Source organism: Emydura macquarii, unplaced genomic scaffold, assembly GCF_026122565.2.
Source record: "Emydura macquarii macquarii isolate MOO-44397 ecotype Brisbane River unplaced genomic scaffold, CSIRO-AGI_Emac_v2 contig_1483, whole genome shotgun sequence".
Classification (NCBI taxonomy): domain Eukaryota; kingdom Metazoa; phylum Chordata; order Testudines; family Chelidae; genus Emydura; species Emydura macquarii.
Window position 1 is genome coordinate 2456959 of NW_027131620.1, and position 21598 is coordinate 2478556.

General features: G+C 52.6%; 1 protein-coding gene and 1 long non-coding RNA gene across 2 annotated transcripts in view; one reads left to right on the top strand and one right to left on the bottom strand.

The window, feature by feature from the left end:
• Positions 1-8748: 8748 nt before the first annotated feature.
• LOC137157293 (uncharacterized) lies at positions 8749-10384 on the top strand. Its single transcript, XR_010921050.1, has 2 exons — positions 8749-9433; positions 10254-10384. It is a non-coding gene; the product is annotated as an uncharacterized lncRNA (long non-coding RNA).
• A 7308-nt stretch (positions 10385-17692) lies between these two features.
• Positions 17693-21598, bottom strand: part of ANGPT4 (angiopoietin 4) — a 34654-nt gene continuing 30748 nt past the window's right edge. Inside the window, exons 7-9 of the mRNA XM_067554585.1 lie at positions 21021-21187; positions 19652-19782; positions 17693-18585 (exon numbers count right to left, since the gene is read on the bottom strand). Coding sequence (XP_067410686.1) covers positions 18425-18585; positions 19652-19782; positions 21021-21187 — 459 coding nt within the window. The 3' untranslated portion in view covers positions 17693-18424. The remainder of the gene's footprint in view (positions 18586-19651; positions 19783-21020; positions 21188-21598) is intronic.

Consider the following 21598-nt stretch of genomic DNA (forward strand, 5'->3'; position numbering starts at 1 on the left):
GGAACCGGTGCAGCTAATTGGCTAGAACATTTGAAGCACGGTTCCTGTGACCCGGCCTGCAGCATCAGCAGCTTGGCTTATGGCCTGTAGGGAGAGCTGTAACCCTTACGTATTTTTAGAAGGTCCCCTGGCTTTTCCGGCCTTATTGAGACTTGATCATGAATGAAACCACACAGCGGTATTGATGCATAGACTGGGCTGGGAGGAGTCTGCACTGCGCTTTGTAGCTAGAGATGGCCTGAGAGCTGCATCCATTCAGCCAAATGCCCCGTTGTTTGAGCCGTAGTTTAGGGACATGGGCCAGAACCATCCCTGGGGCTTGGTGTGCGTGTGCGTGTGTGTTATTTTTTTTGCAAAACTGACATGCACCCAATGAGATTTTCAAAGCCCCAAACTAGCCACGATGTTGCCGGTTCCTGAACGTTGGGGTGATGACATGCCTCAGCGTCCCAAATCCTCACAAGCTGAGATTCAGCCCTGCCCTGGAGTCTCATGGAATTCAGAAGCCAAAGCGGGAGAAATCCCTTTCAGCCTTCACCCCGGGATGAGACCACTGCCCATCACGCAGTTCACAACAGCGTCAGTGTCACCTGGCGATCCCTTGTCTGTCTGGCTATCCACCCTGGTTGCCTCATGTCTCATACTTAGATGTAAACCCTTACGGGCAGAGACTGTCTTTTGGTGTCTGGGTGCGTACAGCACCAGGCACAATGGGACCCCGATTCCTGTGTGGAGCCCCTAGGTGCTACCACAATGCAAATAAATAATAATTGATACATTATCTGTAAACTCCGGTCGCTGAAACGTTCTGCTGGGCCTCGGGGGACCTCTAGTGGCAAGAGTTCAACCTTCACGTTTGTACCACACCAGTCTGAATGTGAGTCAGTGCGACACCGCTTTGATCCCGGGGGTCACTGGGTCGCTGTATCTGCTCAAAGGGGTACATCACACCTATGCTCTTTAGCACCAATGCTTCACGACCAGTGCAAAAGGGAGACACGTGCAATGCTTTTAACCAATTCACAATAATGTGGCGGGGCTGCCCCGCGCCTTGGAATTGAGGGGGATTTGAGGGGTAACATTCTGAAGGGGGGGGGTGGCAAATAGTTCACCTTGTGCAGAGCCCATGGTGAGCCGCACGTGTGACTGACAGCATAGCTTTCGTTAGCCACAGATCACAAGTAAATAACGGAGGGCTTTTCCGCAGTTGATGTGACGGGTAGATTCATTTTAAACAGGAATAGGATGGATTGCACTCCTGTGAATTTACTCCCTGGTTCTGGATGCTCTGAGATTCACAAGGGCTGTCCTAGGAGGGGAAAGTAAGCCACACGGTCCGACTCAGAGAGAGCAAACCAGAGCCGATGTTGCTAGATTTGGGAGTGAAAAGCTTGTATGTTTTATCAAATAGTTCTTCTGCACGTGCTGCTGCCAGCCGCTGCGCCAGGCATGGAAAGGGCCGGCTGCCCCTGCTGCTGTTCCAGACCAGGAGACGCTAGGATGGATTGGAAATGGTTTTGTCTGTCCTGGTTTAACCCATTCCTAGTCCCGAGCCAACAGTGCTTCAGATGGGCATCAAATCCAGGGAGCGAATTAAATGCCCTGGAGCCTCTCAGAGTCTGCAGCTGTCGAGCTGATGTGCGTGTGCATCCGTGTGAATATACGTGTGGACGGAGACGTACCCGTGCAGCACCGTGCACGACACGCACTTGCCTTGCTCTGGGCTGGTGGGGAGAACAGGGCGCTGGGAGAGGTGAGCTCTGTTTCAGATTCCACCACTGGCTGCCTGGGCGATCGTGCGCAAATCTGACCCTCTTGTCAAATGTGAGTAACAGAGCCACCTTTGTAAAGCCCTGGGAGCTCCTATTGGTGGTATTATGCTGCTTTTTTTGTAGGGTTCCCAATGTTTTGACTGGCATTAATCCATGAATCTACAGGTGGGTCGGTGCGTGTACAAACCCACGTGCGTGCGTGCGTGCGAGCAAGTGCTACAAATCTGCGGATATCCACTTTATTTGGATCCACTTCGTATGCACCGATACCGGCGGATGTGGATATCCGTGGACGATTTTTGCAGATCGTGGATCGGATGCAGATACACATTTTGTATCTGTGCTGGGCTCTTACACACACACAGAGCAAAAATGTTCTTACACCCCACAGCAACTCAGATTACTTTTTAATCTTTGACGGCAGTAAAACCAATTTGTGCCAGCAGAGGGCAACTTGGTCCATGCATTGCATGCAGCTGAAGCTCCACCACTGAGATCTGGGCTGGCAAAGGCAATCTGCCTCTGAGAACGAAGCCTGGGAAGCAGCTGGGTCTGCTGTGATGACTCCAGCCGTTGACAAGGCTCCTTCTGGGCGTTGCTGACATTAGATACAGGCTCCGCATGGACAGTGCGGGCTGTTCTCTTTGGCCCTGGGCCGTGGGATATTGTCACCCCCTCTTTGCATCCCTGCACTGGCTCCCTCTTCTCTGTTGTATCAAACATAAGCTTTTGCTCTTCCCTCTCCAGGCCCTTCACAGCCTCTCCCCATCTCCTCTCTCATTCAGTCCTGAAAGGTCGACTCCCGTTGCCGTGACGCCAGCCTCCATCGTCCGCTTGTTACATCTTCACCGTAGCCCCTTTGTGCTGTCTCCCAGGCTGCCCCCTGGCAGGTGCTCCCCACAAACCCCTGCAAAGCCCCACATCCACCTTCCAATCACCCTCTTAAAGCTCTCCTGCGCCACGATGCCCGCGCTGCGCTCACTGCCTGTCATGCCGACCAACCATGCCTCATTCGCTCCTTCTCCTCCCCCATCCACCTGTGTCCATCTGTTGGCTCTTGTTTTATACTTAGACTGGCAGCTTCCTGGGGCAGGGACTGTCTTGCTGTTCTGTATATGTACAGCACCGTGCACGGTGGGGTCCTGGTCTGTGCCGGGGGTTCCTAGGTGCAATGATCATACTAAACAATCAGAACATCCTGAGCTGAGCTCCTTTGTGTCCCTGTTTGAATTTCTGTGCCTGTGTCCTCAAGAAACCACTCCCGCGAACAAGCTAGCAAGAGTTCTTTCCTCGTGCACCCGAGAGTTTTCAGGACAGGAAGTCATCGGCAGTGGATTTAGCGAGCTCCTGTCCTGGCAAAACCAAGCGCGGACAATCCTTTGTCGCTCTCCCCCCTCTCCCGCCCCAGTGCACAAGGAAACATGCAGAGTAAGCGACCAGTCTGCTGAGCAATCACATTCACAGGAGCATGATGTGTGAAATGGGGCGAAAATGCCCCTGCACCAGGCTGGGCTGGCATTTCATAAGGTAAGTGGGGGTGGTTCATATTCTTTTCCAACAGGAGACTTGAAGACTTTTTTTCAGGTGCAACATTTCGCAAGGAACATTCTCAGGAAGGTCTGCAGGATACGTGTGAAGTGGACATTTAGAAGCTTCTTGCAGTTCCCCAGACTCTTGTGTCACGTGCTGTAGGACTGCACGGCATGTCAAACCAATGTTGTGGGGTGCTTTGAATCTGTGCTCTGATTCGCAGACGACCTTGTCCGAAGGTGCATCGAAAACATTCCTGCTGAACAAAGACTCGGGGTCATTTTCAGAGATGGTGGAAGATGATTCCTCAGGCTCAGATGTCTCAGCATGAAATCTTTTCCGTTTCATTCCTCTCTTCTCTGGCATTTGTGCCAGAATTCCCAGGCCTTCTGCTACGAGACATGCTTCCTGTAGAATTCGGGGCCACTGATCTCCAGGTTGTTTTATTTCGTCAGTAATCTCAGCAATGAGAGCGGCCTCGGATTCAAGAGAGATTCCCCTGGCTTGTAAAACCTTGTTTCTGTCCTCAATGCTTGAAAGAACTTTGTACCAGAAGCTAGCCATCGAAAGGCATAAAAATGAGCTAACGTGCCTTCTCAGAGCTTCTCCTTGTGACTGAGCTTCATGTGTCGCGTTTAATTCAAGAGCACATTCCAGTGCTTCCAGAATAGCTGGGAGATGCTTTGTGAATGGACGGACAGCATCAGCATCAGCACATGCACTCCAGCGTGTATCTGACTGAGCGGGGAGTGAGCAGTGTAGTGAATCTGTTAGCATCTTCCACCTCACGGGGCTAGCACCGAAAAACACAAAAAGTTGCTGAACACAACCAAAAACTGTTAATGTTTCAGTACAGGCTGCAGCGGCACTAACCCCTACCAGATTTAGTGAATGGGAACCACAAGGAGAATACACAGCAAGTTCATTTTTGGACATACTGCAGGACTGAACCCCTTTTATTTTCCCTGACATATTAGAGCCATTATCAAATCCTTGACCTCTCCAGTCATCCCGAGGAATGTTATGGTGCTTCAAGCTGCCAATGAGCATTTCAGCGATCTGTTCTCCTTTTTTAAAATCAACGCTGATAAACTCAAGAATCCTCTCTTTAATGTGAAATGTACCACTGTGTTTGTTGTGAACTCCAGATCGCAATATCAGCACACGTTGTTCATGGTGAGAGGCATCAGGAGTAGCATCACATACGATAGAATAATAAATGGCCTTTTCTCTCTCTGCAAGGACGGCCTTCTGCAGCCTCTTACCACATAATGCAATCAACTCATTCTGACTCTCCCATGAGAGATAATGAACCCGTCCTTCCATTGTTCTGCCCTCTGTTTGCTTCTGTTTGATGTTAGCCAAATGGTCACGAGTGGTGCTGTCATAAAGAGCTCTAATCTCAAAAGCTCCAGGAAAGTTACCATTGTGTGGGTCACCGATCAGATTATTATCTCCTTGGGATGCTAAACCTCATGAAGCAAGAAATAAGGTAACATCCAACAAACTTTCCAATATTTCTTTCCCTCTTGTAGCTTCTGTTAATATTTGTTTTTGAATCTCCCTGTCCACCTGACAGTGACGGCTGTAATTGCTTCCACTGGCAGTCGCAAGTTTTATGTTCTATGCCCTGTTCATGTTCAGGAGGGTTAGTATATAGTTTACCCCATTTTTTCACAATTGGTTTTTTTTGCCAGCATACTGCGTTGTTTAAGCCTCCCTTTCGGGAAACAGCCGACTTGGAAAACAATACAGTGCTTGGTTGGTAGCACTCCAGACAAGCCAGTCTCTTGGTATCTTTTCTGTCTTGTTGGAAGTCTTACGTTTGAGAAGAAATTCAGGAAAATGATGCCCATCGACATCTTTTGGCACTGACTTTGCTAGCTGCTGCATTTCTTCAGAAGTCAGGACACCAGCGAGAACAATGTTTTGACGGATAGAATCTGTGATGTTTTCAGGCCAAAAGCCTGGCTCTTCGAAAAGACAAGAATCAGATCGTGCAGCACTCCTCTCTCCTGCTTCTCGGAAACCTTCTGAATGTGCTGGTGCTAATGGTGATGCTACCTGACTATCTTTGAGCATTAGACTGGAGTCACAGTGGGCCCTGCTCACGGTTCGTAATAAAAACATGAGTCCTGTAGCACCTTAAAGACTAACAAATTCCTGCGGGCATAAGCTTTCGTGGGCTGCAACGCACTTTGTCAGATGCATGAAGTGTATACAGACTAACAGGGCTTCCCCTCTGGAACTGTTCACAGTGTTGCTTGAGACTGCGCTAACATTGCTTCTGATTGGCTCCAGCAAATCTCACAAGACCTGGACAATAGATACAGGGAAATAAGTTTCTATAAATATCCTCAGGTATGATCTACAATTTAGCCTCAATGTTTCCCTCATGGTAATGGGGGTTGCAGTGTACCCCTTTTCCCGCCCCCACACACACACAATGTGGGGGCTCTGAGTGTGGCTGTGTTACTACTGGAAGACCTGCAAGAGAGTCTCTCTCCCAGCATAAATACTGGCAGAATAAGGGGCCAGCAGTCACAAGAAATTTACTACCTGAAATTTACGACCAACTGAAAGAGGCCAGAGGGACCAAAGCCTGGAGTGCTCTGGGGTTAGACCCTGCGTGCATGGGAGACAGCTTCATCTTGGAACCCAGCCTCCAGAGTCACATGGGAGTGATTTTATGTTTCCTGGGAACTCCCTGTGCACTTCCCCCTGTGGACATCTGGCTGCTTTTCTTCTCTAACGAAAGGGATGGGGAACCCCCCTACACCCTGAAGCTGAGTTCAAATCAGGGTGGCTCTTTCGCTGGCATCTTCGTGCTGAGAATTTTTTTGAGCTGTGTCTTTGCATTGGGAAGGAAGCATTTGGCTGAGCAGAAACGGCATTGCACCTGTGAGGAGGGGGCCCGGCCCTCCTGCTTTTTGGTCCTGCTCGGTAGCAGGGTGGCTGGGGGAAGCTTCCCCCGTTTTCCAGGCTGTTCTGAGATCAAGCCGGCTGGGCCTCCAAAGTGAAAAGATCACTATCCAGAGCCTTCAGCCATCATGGGGGACTGGAAACAAGGGTCAATTGGGGCATATTATTTCTGTTAACACATCAAAAAGCACTAGCTGGCAAATAAAAACATTTGCAAGCAAAAGCAGCCAAAAGAGGCAGTGTGGGCTAGTGGTTAGTGCAGGCAGTTGGTGCCAGACCCGTGGGCAGCTCCCAGCTCTGCTATGGATTCACTCCGGGGTCGTGAAGTGAGTCCCTGGACCTGTCCAGTTTCTCCATCGGTGCAGCAGGGATGATGAAACCCCTCTCATTTTTCATGTGGTCTCTTTTTCAATCCCATTTCTTACTAAAGGATAGCACCTGTGCACAGAGCATATCTTAGCCATACACTGGGTATAGATCATCTGGGGACCTGAGCCTGCATGTGGGGTGTTTGTGGTTGAAAGGTGGGTTACTTGGTCCTTTTTGCTATTTCCAGCAGATTCTGCCTTGGTTTTTTGTCCTGGGAGTAATCCCAAACCATACAAGTCTTCTCCTGTGGCAGGGAGTATTGGGGAGTAGGGGTCTCTCCAAGGCTCTGCACCTTGAAAGCATTTTTGATATTAAGAGAAGAGGTTTGTTCAGACATGGAGAATAAAAAACTAAAAGGCTGATTATATAATGATCCATGTAGCCCATGGGACTGGGGTAGGCTGCAGTGAATTACAGACCAGTAAAGACACTGTATCTTGTTGTGACGTTGTGTGTTTGCTTATGCAACAACAAGGCCAGTGAGACACCGGGAAGGCAGATCCCGGTAGCGGATAGAAATGGGGCAGTATGCTTTTAGCTAGTCTGAGCGCCCAGCAGCAGCGCTCGCTGTGTTGCGTGTTTGCAAAGCCCCCAGAACCTAGCAGGATGCACCTAGCTAGCTCTGGATGTTTGTGTGGTGGGCTATTTGAATCCCATTGTGCTCACAGGGTAGCTTCATTTTATTATTGTTGGTGTGTAAAGAGCAGTCACCCCCTTGCAGGTTCAGTTTCAATATTATCCTCTTGGCAGGGGTGTAAGCAGGACAGCCCCTCAGTTCCCTATCAGAGGTGGGTCTGGTTCATGCAGGTGTCTGAGCATCTGGGGTGGAGTATCCCATCCTATGGCATTATTGACACTTGCCCTGTCCCCCTCACATCTGGTTGTCACACACACTTCCACGTAGTTTATCGCTTGTAAGCTGTTTGGAACCTGCTGCTTGTAGTCTGAGTGTACAGCACCTAGCACAACGGGGCTGAGGCCCAGGCCCAGCTGGGGTCTCTAGGCCCTACTGTAACACGAATGAAAACAATGAGCACATGGGGCTGACTGGTGCATGGAGCAATGCTGCGTCCGCTCTCACCTCCCTTTCCACTGAGGTCAGGCATGGATTTGCCGCCTTGCAAGAATCTGGTGTCGTTTCTGGTGACGGGAGGAAGGCTTTCCCTTCCTACTCTGAGCTCTGCAGTGGGACACGTCCCTCTGCTTCAACATTTCCCCTGGCCTACTGTTGCACACTCATTCTTCCCCAGGCTTCAAGTGCGCTTGTGTCTCTGCTGCAGTCCAGCTCTGGTTTACAGGCACCAACTCTGAGTGTGCAAGCTGTGCTGTAGTTTTACACAGCTAGTTGTGTATATATATATATATATGCAGCTCTCCCCGGTGAGCTCTGGGGTACGGTGTCTGCTAAGAGGATAACATTCTAGCTACAGACCCATAGCAATCTCCTTTACTATTGTTTCTGACCTCTCTTGGGGTGTGTGCGAGTAGGTGGTCCAGGGCTCTCTAAGAGAGGTGTGGCTAGAAGCTGCAGTTTTTTATAGTTAGGTGGCTAGGATGACCTTTGCCCCTAGGCCTGTGGCCTTCTGGGAGATGTAGTTTGGTAGGCAGGTGGCCATTTTGTTGCAGGCATTGTCCTAATTGGCTACAATTAACAAATGAGGTTTTCCTAAGGGAATTCTTGTATAAAAGATGGGGAAGTGACTGGATCTGTTTGCAGCATGAACCGGTTAAATGGACTTTTATTGTTAATTGAGAAGGAGATTTTAATTGGGGGGTGGGGGGCATTATGGGTAATTTCCTCCTCTTAAAAAGGCTGAACAGGAGGGTGGGTGGCTCCCTTGCAGCCCAGCTGAAGTTTTATTTGGGTGGGCCCCTTGTAACCCAGCTGAGGTTTTATTTGCAGTAGCATGGGTGCGTGGGGATGCTAGCAGCAGCCTCTACTCTAGAGGGTGGATTTTCCATGACCTTGTCATTTATACTAGTGCAAAGGGGGACATAAAATGCTTCCAAGGCAGAGCAGGGGCCTGGCACATTTTGTGCTCATGTTGCACTGGGGTAAACGGCTGCGAGGTGCAGGCTAATGAAGAGTTAGCCCTGAGGAGGAGATTCAGTGCTACTTGGGATGGGACATTAGACAAGAACCCTATAAAACCTTGTCTCTGGGTATTTAGTGTCATCGGCTTTGGTCACTCACTCGCCTTTTGCTTATTTAAGCAAGCAAAGCTGCTCTTAAACGCTCACTTGCATTGTGTGTATGATTGCCCCAGGGGCTGGCTGCTTGGGTAGCAGTTAACTAGGCTGGAATGAATGTGGCTCAAATCCATGCTGGCCGCTGTGTGGAAGTCTGAGTTCTAGGTGTAGCTCCTAGAGGGTGCAATGAAACCTTGCAGCCAGCTGTGTGGCTCTGTATGCTGTGTTCGGGGAGACTTTCAGGAACCGGATGGAGTGCTGAGCAAACCTGGGCCATATTTCAGGGACGGGGAAAGGATTTCAGGTTTTGGATGGAAACTTCATCCTGAAGCCAGTTTTTTTTGTCCTAAGGGGCAGCAGGATGGCTCTGCAATCAAGGCACACAGCTGGGAATCCGGTGTTCTGTTTCTGACTCTGCAACAGACTCACTGTGTGACCTTGAGCAGGTCACGCGATCCCTCTGTGCCTCAGTTTCCTTGTTTCTAAAACAGGGAACATACCCACCTCAGAGGGGTCTGTGAGCTGAAATTAAAGTGTGTGGTGCACGCTGGCATCCTCCACTGAAAGGCGCTTCAGTGCGGAGCTCTAATTCCTACTAAAGCAGACTAGCGAGATGCTCGTGGGACCGTGTTTCTGACCCAGCTTCCAAGGTGAAGTGAGGAATTCAAACAATAATGGGATACACTCAGCACATGGGTTTTTCTGGAACCGAGTGAAACTTGAACCTCAAAAAAAAGTGCATGCTCTTCTAAATCTAGAACCCGTGTGGTTTTTGAGGGGGCTTTCAATTTGGCAAGGCAAGTTCTCAAAAGGAGATTGTTTTTATCTGCAGAGCTGAAGGCGGGGAGGTGATATTTGACTGCGCCTCTAAATATGATGGACTAGCAGCCACTGGGTCAGCTGGCTTAGCATGTCTGAACTCTTTAGAGACTCTGCATGACTTTGGCATGGTTTCATGTCTCAAAATTTGGCCCTTTCTTACCAGACACCCTTAAATTCCCCGCCTCCCTTTGCCTCATCAGGCGGCCATGTCACTTGTGACTGTCCCACCTCAATCAGTTATCACCAGGGTGAGGAGGTCGGGTGTCCCGCTCCCACTGATTACTTCCCGTAGGTGGCAGGTGTTTGACTTCAAGGCTGAATCTAATGAGGGGGCAAGAGGAAGAAGGGTTAAAATGGGTCTCAGAATAACAGGACGGAGGGGTCAGAACATCCGCCTGCCAGTCTCCTGTCCATACCCTTTGACACTGACATGGAGAGAGCCCTGGGTGAGAATCTACCTGGGTGGGAGAAATCAAAGGGCGCTGTGCGAAGACCCAAGTAAGGAAATGTTTGCAGTGAGGGGCCGGAGAACAGAAATGCAAGGAGGGAAGAAATATTTGGAGGCAGAACGAGACCAAGACTCTCACATGCCGCTTTCTCCAAAGCCTTTGATTACACTCAGTTTATTTCTCTTTCTTGCTGCTGCAGGCCAGGGCTGAGGGTCTGTCCAAAGAGAAAGTCACTGAAGGAAACCTCCCTGGTTAATGTATCCATGATGAAGTGCTGCAAAACCCTGCGCTCTGGTCCCCTGGATTCTCCCCTCCCGAAGTTCAGACTCTGCATTGTACAATATTGTGTTTGGCTGGGCACCAGCCTGCCCTGAACATCCAGGCTCTGCCGCTCACTTCCCTGGAGCGCTTGGTCAGAACTAACAAAACAACCAGCTTCAGCATATTTTCAATGTTTGTCCCTCTCTGGCAGAACTTCTTTCTGCCTCCCCCCATCCCTGGCTCCCCCAGCGAAGTGCCTAGAGCCACAGTTTGAACAGTTTGTTATGCAAACTCCTCGTTAAATCCCCAAGTCTCCTCTGGGCTGTTGTAGGCAATGACGGGTGCAAGCTCCATCCAACACCAGTCAGAGATTCCCTTTCCCCCTCCCGCAACTCTCAGCCGCAGGGCTCTGGCTTGATGATTCTTTATGTCTCACTGGTTTAGGGGGTAAATGGAATCACTTGAGGGAGCCTCGGTCCTGGAGGGAAGGACGCCCTGGTCTCCCTGTCTCTGGCTTTGTTGCTCTGTTCGTCGGCCCCCTGTATAATGAGCCCACAAGGTTAATATCTCCCATGGGAGGGTCTGAGCAAGCATGGGGGAGGCTGGGGTACAGGGAGCACACTGCAAAGGCTTGGAAGATCAAACATGAAACCCAATGGAATGTCAAAGCCGAGGGTCCGCAGGCATTTTATGGGCCGAGGGCCTCTCTAGGGAAGACGAGACTTTGCAAAGCGCTGCAGATAACACGGTGATGTTGTTGTTGGGTGAAGTCTGCTCTGAACTGCCAGTGGGCAGAACCAGAACTGCTCTGACTCCCCCAGATGGACCAAAAGGGCAAGGGGAGATGTCAGAAATATTTCCATTGAAGGATCAGACTGTGCAGAGAACTGAGAGAGCTGCTTCATGTGACACCTACTGCTCCTGGTCTGCAAAGGGGAGAGGGGAGTACATCCAGATGTGGTTTTAGCTGCTGGAGCAGCAGAGACTTTAGTGGAACAATGGAATGAGCAGCCCTGGTGATGTGAATCTCCTCCATCAGGCCTGGATCAGTACAAGGACCGACGGGTCCAGAGCCTTAGCCTCCCAGAATAGGATGGGCTGCAGCAGCGTCTCCCCAAACACCCCAGCGTGACACTGGCTTAGTCTGGAGCAGCTGAACCTCTGTGGCCTCAAAGCCCCAACGTCTCTTGCTGAAAGTCTTTTGTCTTCCCGCCAGCCAAACCTGCCCTGGTGCTGCGGCGCTCGCTCACACAGGTGCCTCCTGGCTCTGCGGCCGTCTAGGTCACGCCCAGTTCTGAGGAAGAAGCATCCCTCTGCCGTGGCTGCATTTCAGCCGTAAGTGACCGCCCCCGTGCTGCTCCCGCTCCCCCAAGGGGGAGTCCCCTGCCAGGACGGGCAATCGGCGCTCGGGAAATACGGGCTGGAAAAGTTGTGTCCGTGTCCACAGCTCATCTCTGCTGCTGTGACACTGCCCGGCGCTGGACGGCTTGGAGTCTGGCTGGGGGGAGTGAAGACATCGGGGGGCTAGGAGCTCCCCAGGGCCGAATGGCCAGTGAGCCTAGTGCCGGCTGCCGAGTTTGTCCTCCCAGCTCTACCAGACTTCTCTCCCCAGAGAGCTGTGTGAGCCGAGGGGGCCAGACAGTGGCACGCAAGCGCAGAGGCCTGGGCAGAAAATGTGGCCCAAAGTGGAGATGCCTGGAGACCCTTCAAAAGACTGGAAGAAGTGGCCAAGCCAGCAAGGCCTCGCTGAGCTCTAAGCTTCCCACTAACCGCTGATAAACCTGCCCCCTCCGCCCTCTGGCTGTGGCGCTTGTGTGCGCCGGCTGGGCCGCCATCTCGTGATGCACACAAAGGGACTATGGAGGGTCCAGGGAGTGTGGGCTGGGCCCGTCTCCCTTCCCGTCTCTTCGTTATAGCCAAGCCTTCCCCTGGCTTCCGAATGCTGCGCTTGCCCTCCCCCATACGCTCAGCAGGTCCCAGGCTTTGAAGGAGTGCAGACAAAAGTAAAGCCAAGGGTCCTCTCCTCTCCCCGCCCTGCCCTGGGCTTGGGAGCGATGGCGCGGAGGCAGCAATAGGGTCGATCTGATTCCTTACAGCTGCTTGATTAGGCATGACGCTGCCTGAAAAGACGGACGCCAAAATAAAATAAACAGCCCTGATCATGTAATAGCTGTAACCTTTAAAACTCAATTAACCAAGGGGAGTGAGGGTGGGGTGGGGTGGAGGGGAAATGTCTTGATGGCTGAAATCAGCTTGAGGTGAAGGGGGAGGAGCAAACTTGCTGCCTTTATTCCGTGTTCAGCACTCCTGCTTGTGCTTGTTGGTTGCTGGTGCCAAGGTTTTTCTCCAGGAAGGACCCTGCTGCAGTGGCCCATTTCTCACCCTCTCTCACTCCCAGATTTCTTCTCTTCTGACAGGAGGAATAATCTGAAAAGTCAAGGGCCAAATTTTCCACTGCAATCGCTGGAGCTGGGGCTGCAGAAAACGTATCTGCAGCTGGTGTGAGCGCACGCTTCACGTTTGTTTGTGCAAATGGGAATTTGCTTAGGCAAATTGGGTAAATGTGTATAAGTCCCAATGTTTCCTGTGGCGTGACCCATGTTGCATGCCCAGTGGTGGGGTTGACAAGCACAGATAGGGGCAGGAGCATCTTTTGTGGGGGCGTCTTGGTCCCTGCGTTTGAACATCTCGGCCCAAGAGTGGGTTTTGCACACCTTTTGCGAGGGCAGTTTAAATGTCTGGCTTTGGAAAGTGTCTGGCTAACAGGTGGAAAAATGAAAGGACGTCCCCTAAAACAAACCCCGCAACTCCTCCGTAAAGCAGCCCAGTTCCCAGCCACTCTCCTCAAGACAGCGGAAGCAGGGGCGTCCCTCTGGGACTACGCTACCAATTTCCCATCTGCTTTAATGGGAATTAGCCATTCAGCTCTCTCAGGCTGGATGTTTTCCAAAGCTGCTCACAGGATGTGAGGCTTAGTCACCAGGTTAGCAAGAGACCTTCATGTGTTTCCAGGTTTTCCTTATTCCCACTTCACCCTTGGGACAGGCTCAGCCTTCCTTGGAGTAAGATGGGACCTACTCATTCAATACGAGGCGTCTTCGTATCGCTTCCCTGATCAGCCTGTAACTTTGTGCTTGGACCCGGATTCATCTGAGATGAGAGGCGGACTCCGTGCTCTTTTCCAGAGACCCGGTGGAGGAAATGGAACCTCACCTCCGCTCAGGAGGGATGGAGAATAAGGGCTGAGCACAGCTTGCACTGCTGCTGGAGACAACGCTTGGTAATTCACCCAAAGACGAGCAAGAGGAATGTTGATGGTTACCATAAAATCCTTTATGTGGCGTTCATACACACTATGTACATTAGAATCCCGAGGTAAACCACATCTCCACGTGCCTGGCAGCGCCACCCGCTCTCTGGGAGGCGGTGTTTAACACATCATCAGCCCTCAGAATAAATCAGAACCCTACACCGTGCGCTGGGCTTCGCCCAAACCTTCTTTTAATAATGTGTTGTGAGACGGGTTGTTGCAGAATCAAAGCTTGGCTATCCAACCCCAGGCCCGGTGTAATCAGAACTGGACACGCACAGACTGCCCTGCGAAGTGCTTGCTGAAATGGAAGAGCCACTCAGCCATAAGACTGGGATGCGGGACAGGTCTCAGATGTTAACAGTAGGGGAAACAGATCTGAACTCAGGGAACTCTGCTTGCCCACAGCAAGAAATCATGGGGAGGATTCATCCACCATGCAGTGGACAGGCCTCTATGCTGGCCTAACATTCAAGAGCAGTGCAGCTTTCTGGGTTTAACATGCCATGTGCAGAAAGCTTTTGGTGCTTGCTGAAGATCAAGATGCGTGCAAGGGGAGGGAAGGGTTTGGATCTGGGGCCCACTGAGTCTAACAGGGAAACGGCTTCTGGCTTTCAACTGGAAGAAGTTTCCCTGACGACAGAGGGGAACAAAATCCTAGCTCTGAACAGCCCCGAATGCTGACATTTGGATTTGACCCTGGCCCCTGTTTGATGGGCAAGCCCATCCATGCCTCAGATCTCCCACGGCGGAGTTTGCCTTCCCAGAAATGGAGCTCGCCATGGACACTGGTACAGATCTCGGTCCCGTTTTATCCAAACCACTACAGCTTGGGGCCAGGAGAGGGAGGACCCCTGGTTCCTGCGTGGGCCCCTCTGTACCAGAAAGGGGCAGGCCAGGTCACAGGTCTCCTGTAGTTGCTGGAGAAATAATCTAGGGGAACCTGCCCTCCCCGGCTCCCTGTTAGCTCTGCAGCAGCGTTGGGGGAGCTGAGGCTGAGCTACTGTAAGGAGATGCAGAGGCGACCCTGTTCCATGTTGCTGCTAATCCGTCCATGAGTGTGGGCATGTGGCTGGAGGGGGATCTTGTGATGGTTTGGGGGGGAAGGGCCTTCCTGCACTCTGCAGCCGTGGGGGAGGGAATGCCGGGGGAGCTGTCCGTCCTGGCGGCTGACTGTCCCAGCCTGACAGAAGCTCTGCCTCTCGCTCACACGGTGCAGCTTCTCAATTGCACGTTTGTTAACAGCAAAATGCAGCGTTTCCATTCTAAGCAGGGGTGACAGCTGCTTGTTAGTTGGGGTTAGCTCCCCCCTCCCCCTCCCGGGCAAGCCAATAGCAGTGCACAAGGAGGAGCACGGGCGAGGGTAATGAGAAGGGATGGGCAGTGTCCCATTGCGGACAGGCCTCTGGTGTGAAATCACACTGCAAGAATACTTGCTTCTAAACAACGTGACAGGCCCCATCGGCAAATCCTCCAAAGCCGCCATTAGCCCTGGACGTTGAGCAGGAGCGTGCCAGGTTTGACACGGCTGGAGAGCCGTGTGTTCAGGGCTCAGCGCTGGCCAGGAGGGCGGGGAACGGCCCTGCACAGGCAGCAGGCGCGATGCCTCAGGAGGGCTTTTCTGTCTCTGATTTGGGGATCGTCACGCTTTTCTGTCTGTTTCCCTTCTGCTGCATGAGCCCGCTCCGTACCCTGTCATATTCCAGCCAGCCCCGTGAGCATGCACCAGGTTTGACCTTGCGTCCCGTCCCCTCACACCCAGTAACGTGCTGAAACGAAAGAAAGGTCCTCAGGAAAGCGAAGCTCTTTTACCCACTGGAGCTAGTCAGGAAGTGGCAATTCTTCTTTCCCGCAAACACCTTGGAAGGAAACAAAACGACTTTTGTTTTGTTTAAAAATTTGTCATGGAAATTTTTTGATTTTGTTCATCCAAACAATGTTTTGTTTTGGTTTCTTTAAAGAAAAGCAGAAAAGGGGATTGGAGGGGGGGGGGGAACAATAAAAAGGAAAATGTTTTGTCTCAGTTCGGAACAGAACTCCTAATCTTCCCTGCACTCACCCCAGCCCCATCCGCTCCCTCAGCACTTGGACCATCATCCCTCAGGGCCATAACCTGGCTGTCATCTTCAACTCCCAGCTCTCGCTAGATCTTCACACGCAGGCCTGCTGATTTCTTTCTGCAGAGCATCTCTAAGATCTGGCCTTTCCTGGCCATTCGCACAGCTGCAACGCTCACCCAGGTTCTCAGCATTTCACGTTTCAGTCCCTGCAACGTCCTCCTCTCTGGGCTGGACAAATCCCACCTTGCCCCGCTCGGACCCGCTCGGAATGCTGCTGCAAGGATTGCTTTCCTAGTCCCTCGCTTTGCCCTGTCCTCTCTCTCTTTGAATCCCTCCCCCAGCTCTTCCTTCATTCTCTAGCGCGTCTGACATAAATTACTTGTCTTCACCGTCTCTCATGCACTCCTGAGATGGCTTCTGCTGCCATCCTCCATCGCACATTTGGTCCATTTTCAAACAAATCCCTTTGCGCTTTCTCCGACGCTGCCCCCTTGCAGAGGAGAAGCTCCTGTAACCACCCACACAGCTACCTCCTCCTCCTCCTCCTCCAAATCTCCCCTGAAACCCCTCTTCTGCCAGGGTGCCTACAAAAAACGAGACAGTGGTTAGGCTGCTAGTGTGCTGACACCACTGCCTGTCATGCCAACTATCATTGCCCTGTTGTTTCTTTGTACTCCCCCAGTTGTCTGTATCCATCTGTTGTCTTTTGTCCCTTACTTAAAATGTGAGCCCCTGGGGGCAGAGGCCATAATTTTGTCCTGTGTTTATACAGCACCTAGCACAAGGGGTCCTGGGCCATGACTAGGGCTCTAGGTGCCTGGCACCGTGAATAACAAATCCTACTCAGAATACGCTCCAATCAAATCAAACGGAATCGAAACCGACTTTGTTTTGATGAAAGAAATCAGAAAATGTCAGGCCAGGCACCAAATGTGCGAGCCAGTTGAGTAGCCTTCCAAAAGCCGTTTACAGAGGCCGAGCATCTCTGTGGATCACCCTCGGGAGGCCTGAATGGCCTGTCCCTCTGTGGATGTTGTAATAAGAACGCAAGGTGTCTGGAGGAAGGGGCAGATCTGAAACCCCGCTGGAAAGGGAGTCGATGGATGTGCTGCAATAAAGCCAGCTGGGTTAAGGGGACGGGCTTATCACCCCCTCAGGATAAAGCGTGGCAGGGAGCGCAGAGCAGCAGGGCCTTCTGAGGAGGCACTTGCACTGCTGCTCTGCAACGCTCACCTGAGCCTGTCCCAGCTCTGTACCGGGCGATGACCTGCTGATCTGCTCGCCTTGCAGTCAGGGGCTAGTCTACCCGGTGCATCCAACAGCGTCTCAATGGGCTGTGGGGCTGCCATTGTGCTATGGTCTCTGGGGTGCCTGATGCTCACGAAGGCTGTGTTAGATGGTTGCAAGGTTGCCATCTGGATGCCTCTGCGTGCCAGCTGCAGCAGGAAGGCATCAGGCTGAGCCTGTGAGGTGACGGCGATTGCACACCGCCGGGCGGGATGAAGCTGTGCGAGGGCGTGACAGTGGCCTGGGAGAAGCGTCTGATCCTGCACGTGTGAGCACGGGCTGAGAGGCAGGGCAGTGGAATGGGTCTGGCCTGCTGCCCAGGTAGTCCTGCCTTGAACTGGACCCGAGCCGAAGTGCTCCCCAGCGCGCGAGGACAGGCACGTGTCTCCCCAGCCGTGCCCATTCTCTGCCCGCCCTGCACCTTGTGCGCATGTGAGGTGGGGAGCAGGTGCCCGTGGGGAGAGCAGGGGGACTTCAGCCTTTCAGAAACGCCCAGCGCTAGCCCTGACTCCACTCGCTCGCACGCAGAAACCCGGCGCCCCAGGGAGCGCGCTGTGCGTGCGGGTGTCGAATGCGGAGGCTGCTCTTTCTAGACTGCGCCCTCTCAACGCACTTTACGGAGCTCATAAGCCGACGGCGTTCATCCTGTCCACGCAGGCCTCCTGCTCCGTGCACCGGGTGCCCCGCCCGCCCGCCCGCCCCGCGCAGGGCCCTCATGCTCCTCTCACGCAGATGGGTTTTGCACTGGGGTAGGGAGCTGGGGGGAAGCTGGCGCCTGGCAACAACTGAAACACAAGAGTGAGCCCACAGGCAAGTCCGTCTCGCCTCTCCCCTGCTGGCCTGATCCATAGCACAAGGCTCTGTGACCAGCCCGCTCCCGCTTCGGCAGACAAGAGCGTGTCTGTGGGAACCGGACGGCCATGTGGCTATTCAGAAGCCGGGGAAAGCGAGGCAGGAGAAGGGTGGGGTGTGTTTGCTATAAATCATGGAGGCACACGCTGCAGCCAATTAAAACCAGAACCCTTTTTGGAAGGGCCGTCTCAGCCCCCGGCCCTGGGCACAGGACGCTGCCTTTGTGCTCTGTACGAGTTCCCTGAAGATGCTGCGAAGTGGAAAATAATCACAGTGACGCCCTGTACTTGTAATTCACACCGACGGGGTGGTTTGGGTTTTAGATGTTTTTTTCCGACTCGTCTTTTCTTCTCCTCTTTGGAGGCCCAAGAGGCCAGGCCCAGAGCCAACAATCCTCTTAGCTCCAGGCCTTCCGCCTTTGCCTCGTGCTGGAGTGCCACGCGCTGGGGTACAAGAGCACTCGCTCCTGCTGGGATGTGTCACTGGTCCTTCGCCATTGGGGGCTGGTTTAATGTTCCTGCCAGTTCCGGATGGATGGTTGCTTGCCGGTCTGGAGGCCGGGAGCGTGGTTTGCCCTCTGCCCCACCCCTCCCTGGGGCGCTAGAAATCTGACGGTCTGATCATCATGCGCGTGCCTTTCAAAGAGTAGCTGGGCCCCTGGAAGTAGTGCCACCGGATCCCGTTGAGCTTCCGGATGTTGTGCTTGGCAGGATAATAGATGCCGTTTAGGTTCGAGAGACCACAGGCGTCGAACCACCAACCTGAGCGGGGAGACAGAGCGGGGAAAGGTTAGAGACATCGCCAGTTTGAGTCCAGACTGGGGGCAGAACTGGGCTCTGGGTTCAGTTTGGTTCTAGCCCACGGCCTGCTCCTGGGAGGATACGTGGTCGTTATTGCCCCAGTAGGCCTAGAAGCAAGGCGTGAATACACCACCGTGCACAAGCTGCCGTTGGGTTAGAAATACAGACCCCGGGGGAGTTTTAAATCTATCTGAAAGAACCTGGTGATTTTAGGAAAAAACGTTCCTTGACATTGGAAAGAGATTTAAAAAAGAAAATCAAAGCATGAGAAAGTGGGGAAAAAAGAACCCAGCCCGGAGCTCTCCGGCCTGCAGCAAAGCCAGCTTGCCATGCCTCGAACTTGGTGATCAGCGACTTGATTCTGCTACCCCTGGCTTCTACAGAGCAGGGTGAAGCCCCGTGGGCATGACAGTGGTGCCGAGAGACCGTGGCCGAGATCACGACGCCACTGAGTTAGGTGCCGGACACGCACACAGGGGCATGAACCATGCAAACACGAGAACCCCAGGCATCAGGAGATGCTGCAGAAAGTGCAAATCACAGCACTGAGAGGACAAAGTTGTCCTTGACAGTATCCTACCGCTGGCAGAAGCACAAAACTAGGGGTCCCCTGCCTGGAGGGCAGCGACTGGCACGAGGCAGATACTCGTCACATCGCTTACGGCCCCTCTGGCAGGTTCTCAGATACTGGGCCCAGCATCAGAACCTGAACAGTACAGTGTGTGACGACAATTCGACCCTTGGTTGTAGCAGGAGATCATACTCTGGACTCTGTGGATGGCTAGGAGAATTGGGGGGAGGTCTCACTCAGACGTCCGTATGTCCCTCTGTCTGTCTACATCCATCCATCCCTCCTCACTATGATGCATTTTTGAGGCATTAAAAAATGAGACTCAGTAAGAACGGAGCATTCCCAAGAACCCAGCCTCAGGTGCTCCATAGACTCCGCCTGCATCCGTCCGTTACAGTGGACAGAGCCCGTGGGGGAGGCTGGCCCCAGGCCCCTTTGCACCTAGGCCCTGCTCACCTCCAGACAGCATCTGGGCGCACTTGCAAAGGCAGTTGTCGTTATCCGAGTCGCGGGTGCTGAAGTTGGTTCCCTGGAGGACCATGCCGCTCTGCTGCCCGGCGGTGCCACTGTACCCCTTCAGGGTGATCCTTGCGCAGCGAAGCAGAGACAGGGCGAGTTAGGAGGCGGAACGGGGCAAGGAGCAAACGAGGCAGAGGACAAGAATTCCTTTGCAAACTCTGTCAACATTTCCTGGGATTTATTTCACCCCTTACCCCCCAGCCTCGCCAATAAACACAAGCACAGAGGCAGAAAAGGGAGCAATCCCCGTCGCAGAGTTCATCAGCAGAGCTGAGGGATCCAAGTGTTTGAAATCCCTGAAAACACACGGGCTGCACCAGCAGCCAGATCCGGGGGCGCTGCCAGTCCTCACAAGCTACGCAGGGCTGGGCTGGTTGGAAGGCGAGGGTGCTGGGTCTGCAGCAGGGCTCAGGATTTGGGACAGCCTTAGTGGGACCACGCACGTTCTAAAAGCGACCCATGTGTTTTAGTGTCCCTGCTGGGACAGGGTCAGAGGCTGGGTGCCTGGCAGAATTGAGGCCTAAAGATACTGGTCCTTTGAAGGGTGCTTTTAATTCTGGTTTCCTGGCTGAGTTTCAGCCTAGATTATTGTGCTCTGCCTTATAACTCCCAGCTGTGCATTGCTTGATCCTGTAAGGTGCTCCGAGCTCTTTGATTCCTGCTGCAGTCACTGGGAGTTTAAGATGCTCAGCACCTCGGAGGTGTGCTCAGCTCCGTGCAGAATTGAACTCTAAAACCCGACTGCGTGAGTAGTGACCACAATTGCACCTGGAAAAGTACACGTGCAAACGCACGCCCGCCTCAGGTCTCAGTTATGCACATGTGGCCATTTGCAAAAAAGCAAGAAAAAGACATTTTTTTTCCCGAATGCAATTTTATGCATTTTTTTTTCCTTCAAGAAAATTCATTTTGGTTTTCAAGAGGAGAAAAAGGACACTGTGTAGCGACGCTTCTGAAAATGCCCACAAAAATCACTGCAAAATTGCCACAAATTGGCAAAAGAACAGAGGATGCACAAAATGTCATCCTGCGGCCACTTCCGGTAACAGGGATGCTGAGCTGAACAGCTTTGTTTAGAGGGCAAAATGAAACATCTCTCCCGATTTACGGGTTCCTTCCCCAGCGGGCCCCACTAGCCCAGCTTCTTTCACTAACTGGGGCGGGGGAACCACCAACTGGGGCTGCGATTTTGGCTTGAGTAGGATTCACATCGATCCCTGAATTGCACAGGGGGAGTTTCCTTGTCTGGGTGGGGTTTGAAGAAGGACCCAAGAGAACGTTTCACTGGGCCAGGTCTATAACCCACCTGTAAAGATGACGCTCGTTGCCCAGCTGGAATGCCTCATAATGGGCATAGGCCTGGTTTCCTTCCCAGTCCAGGAGCTGCACCCTCAGCGAGTAGGGTGCCTGGCTTGTCAGGAGATGCACTGCTTCATTCCCCAGCCAGTGCTCCCCGGCAGGGTCTCCAAAGCCCTGCGGGAGAGGAGAGGCAAAGGGGGGAGAATTCAGACGAATGTCGCTGAGCTATGCAATGGCCAGGGGGTTTGTGGGCAGCAAAGGGAGGGGACCAAACTCCATCAGCTTTAGAAACACCGGAGCAAATTCAGCCCTTAGTGACAGCCCTGCTTCCCCCCACGAAGTCACAAGAATGGCACGGCAGGAACCGGCCCATTTAGCTGCCCCTGCCACAGCTGGGATGGAGCTGGCAGGGATGTTTCAAATTGCAGCTTTTGGATGACATTTCCAGATTGAGGGGGAAATGGGAAAACGTTGACATTTTTGCAGAATTCCCCTGTTTGTCATCCCGTCTAGAGCCGGAGCCTTCGCTCTCCTTTTACCCCAGCAGCCAGCTGTTAGCATTCACCTCTGCCCAACCCCCCAGGG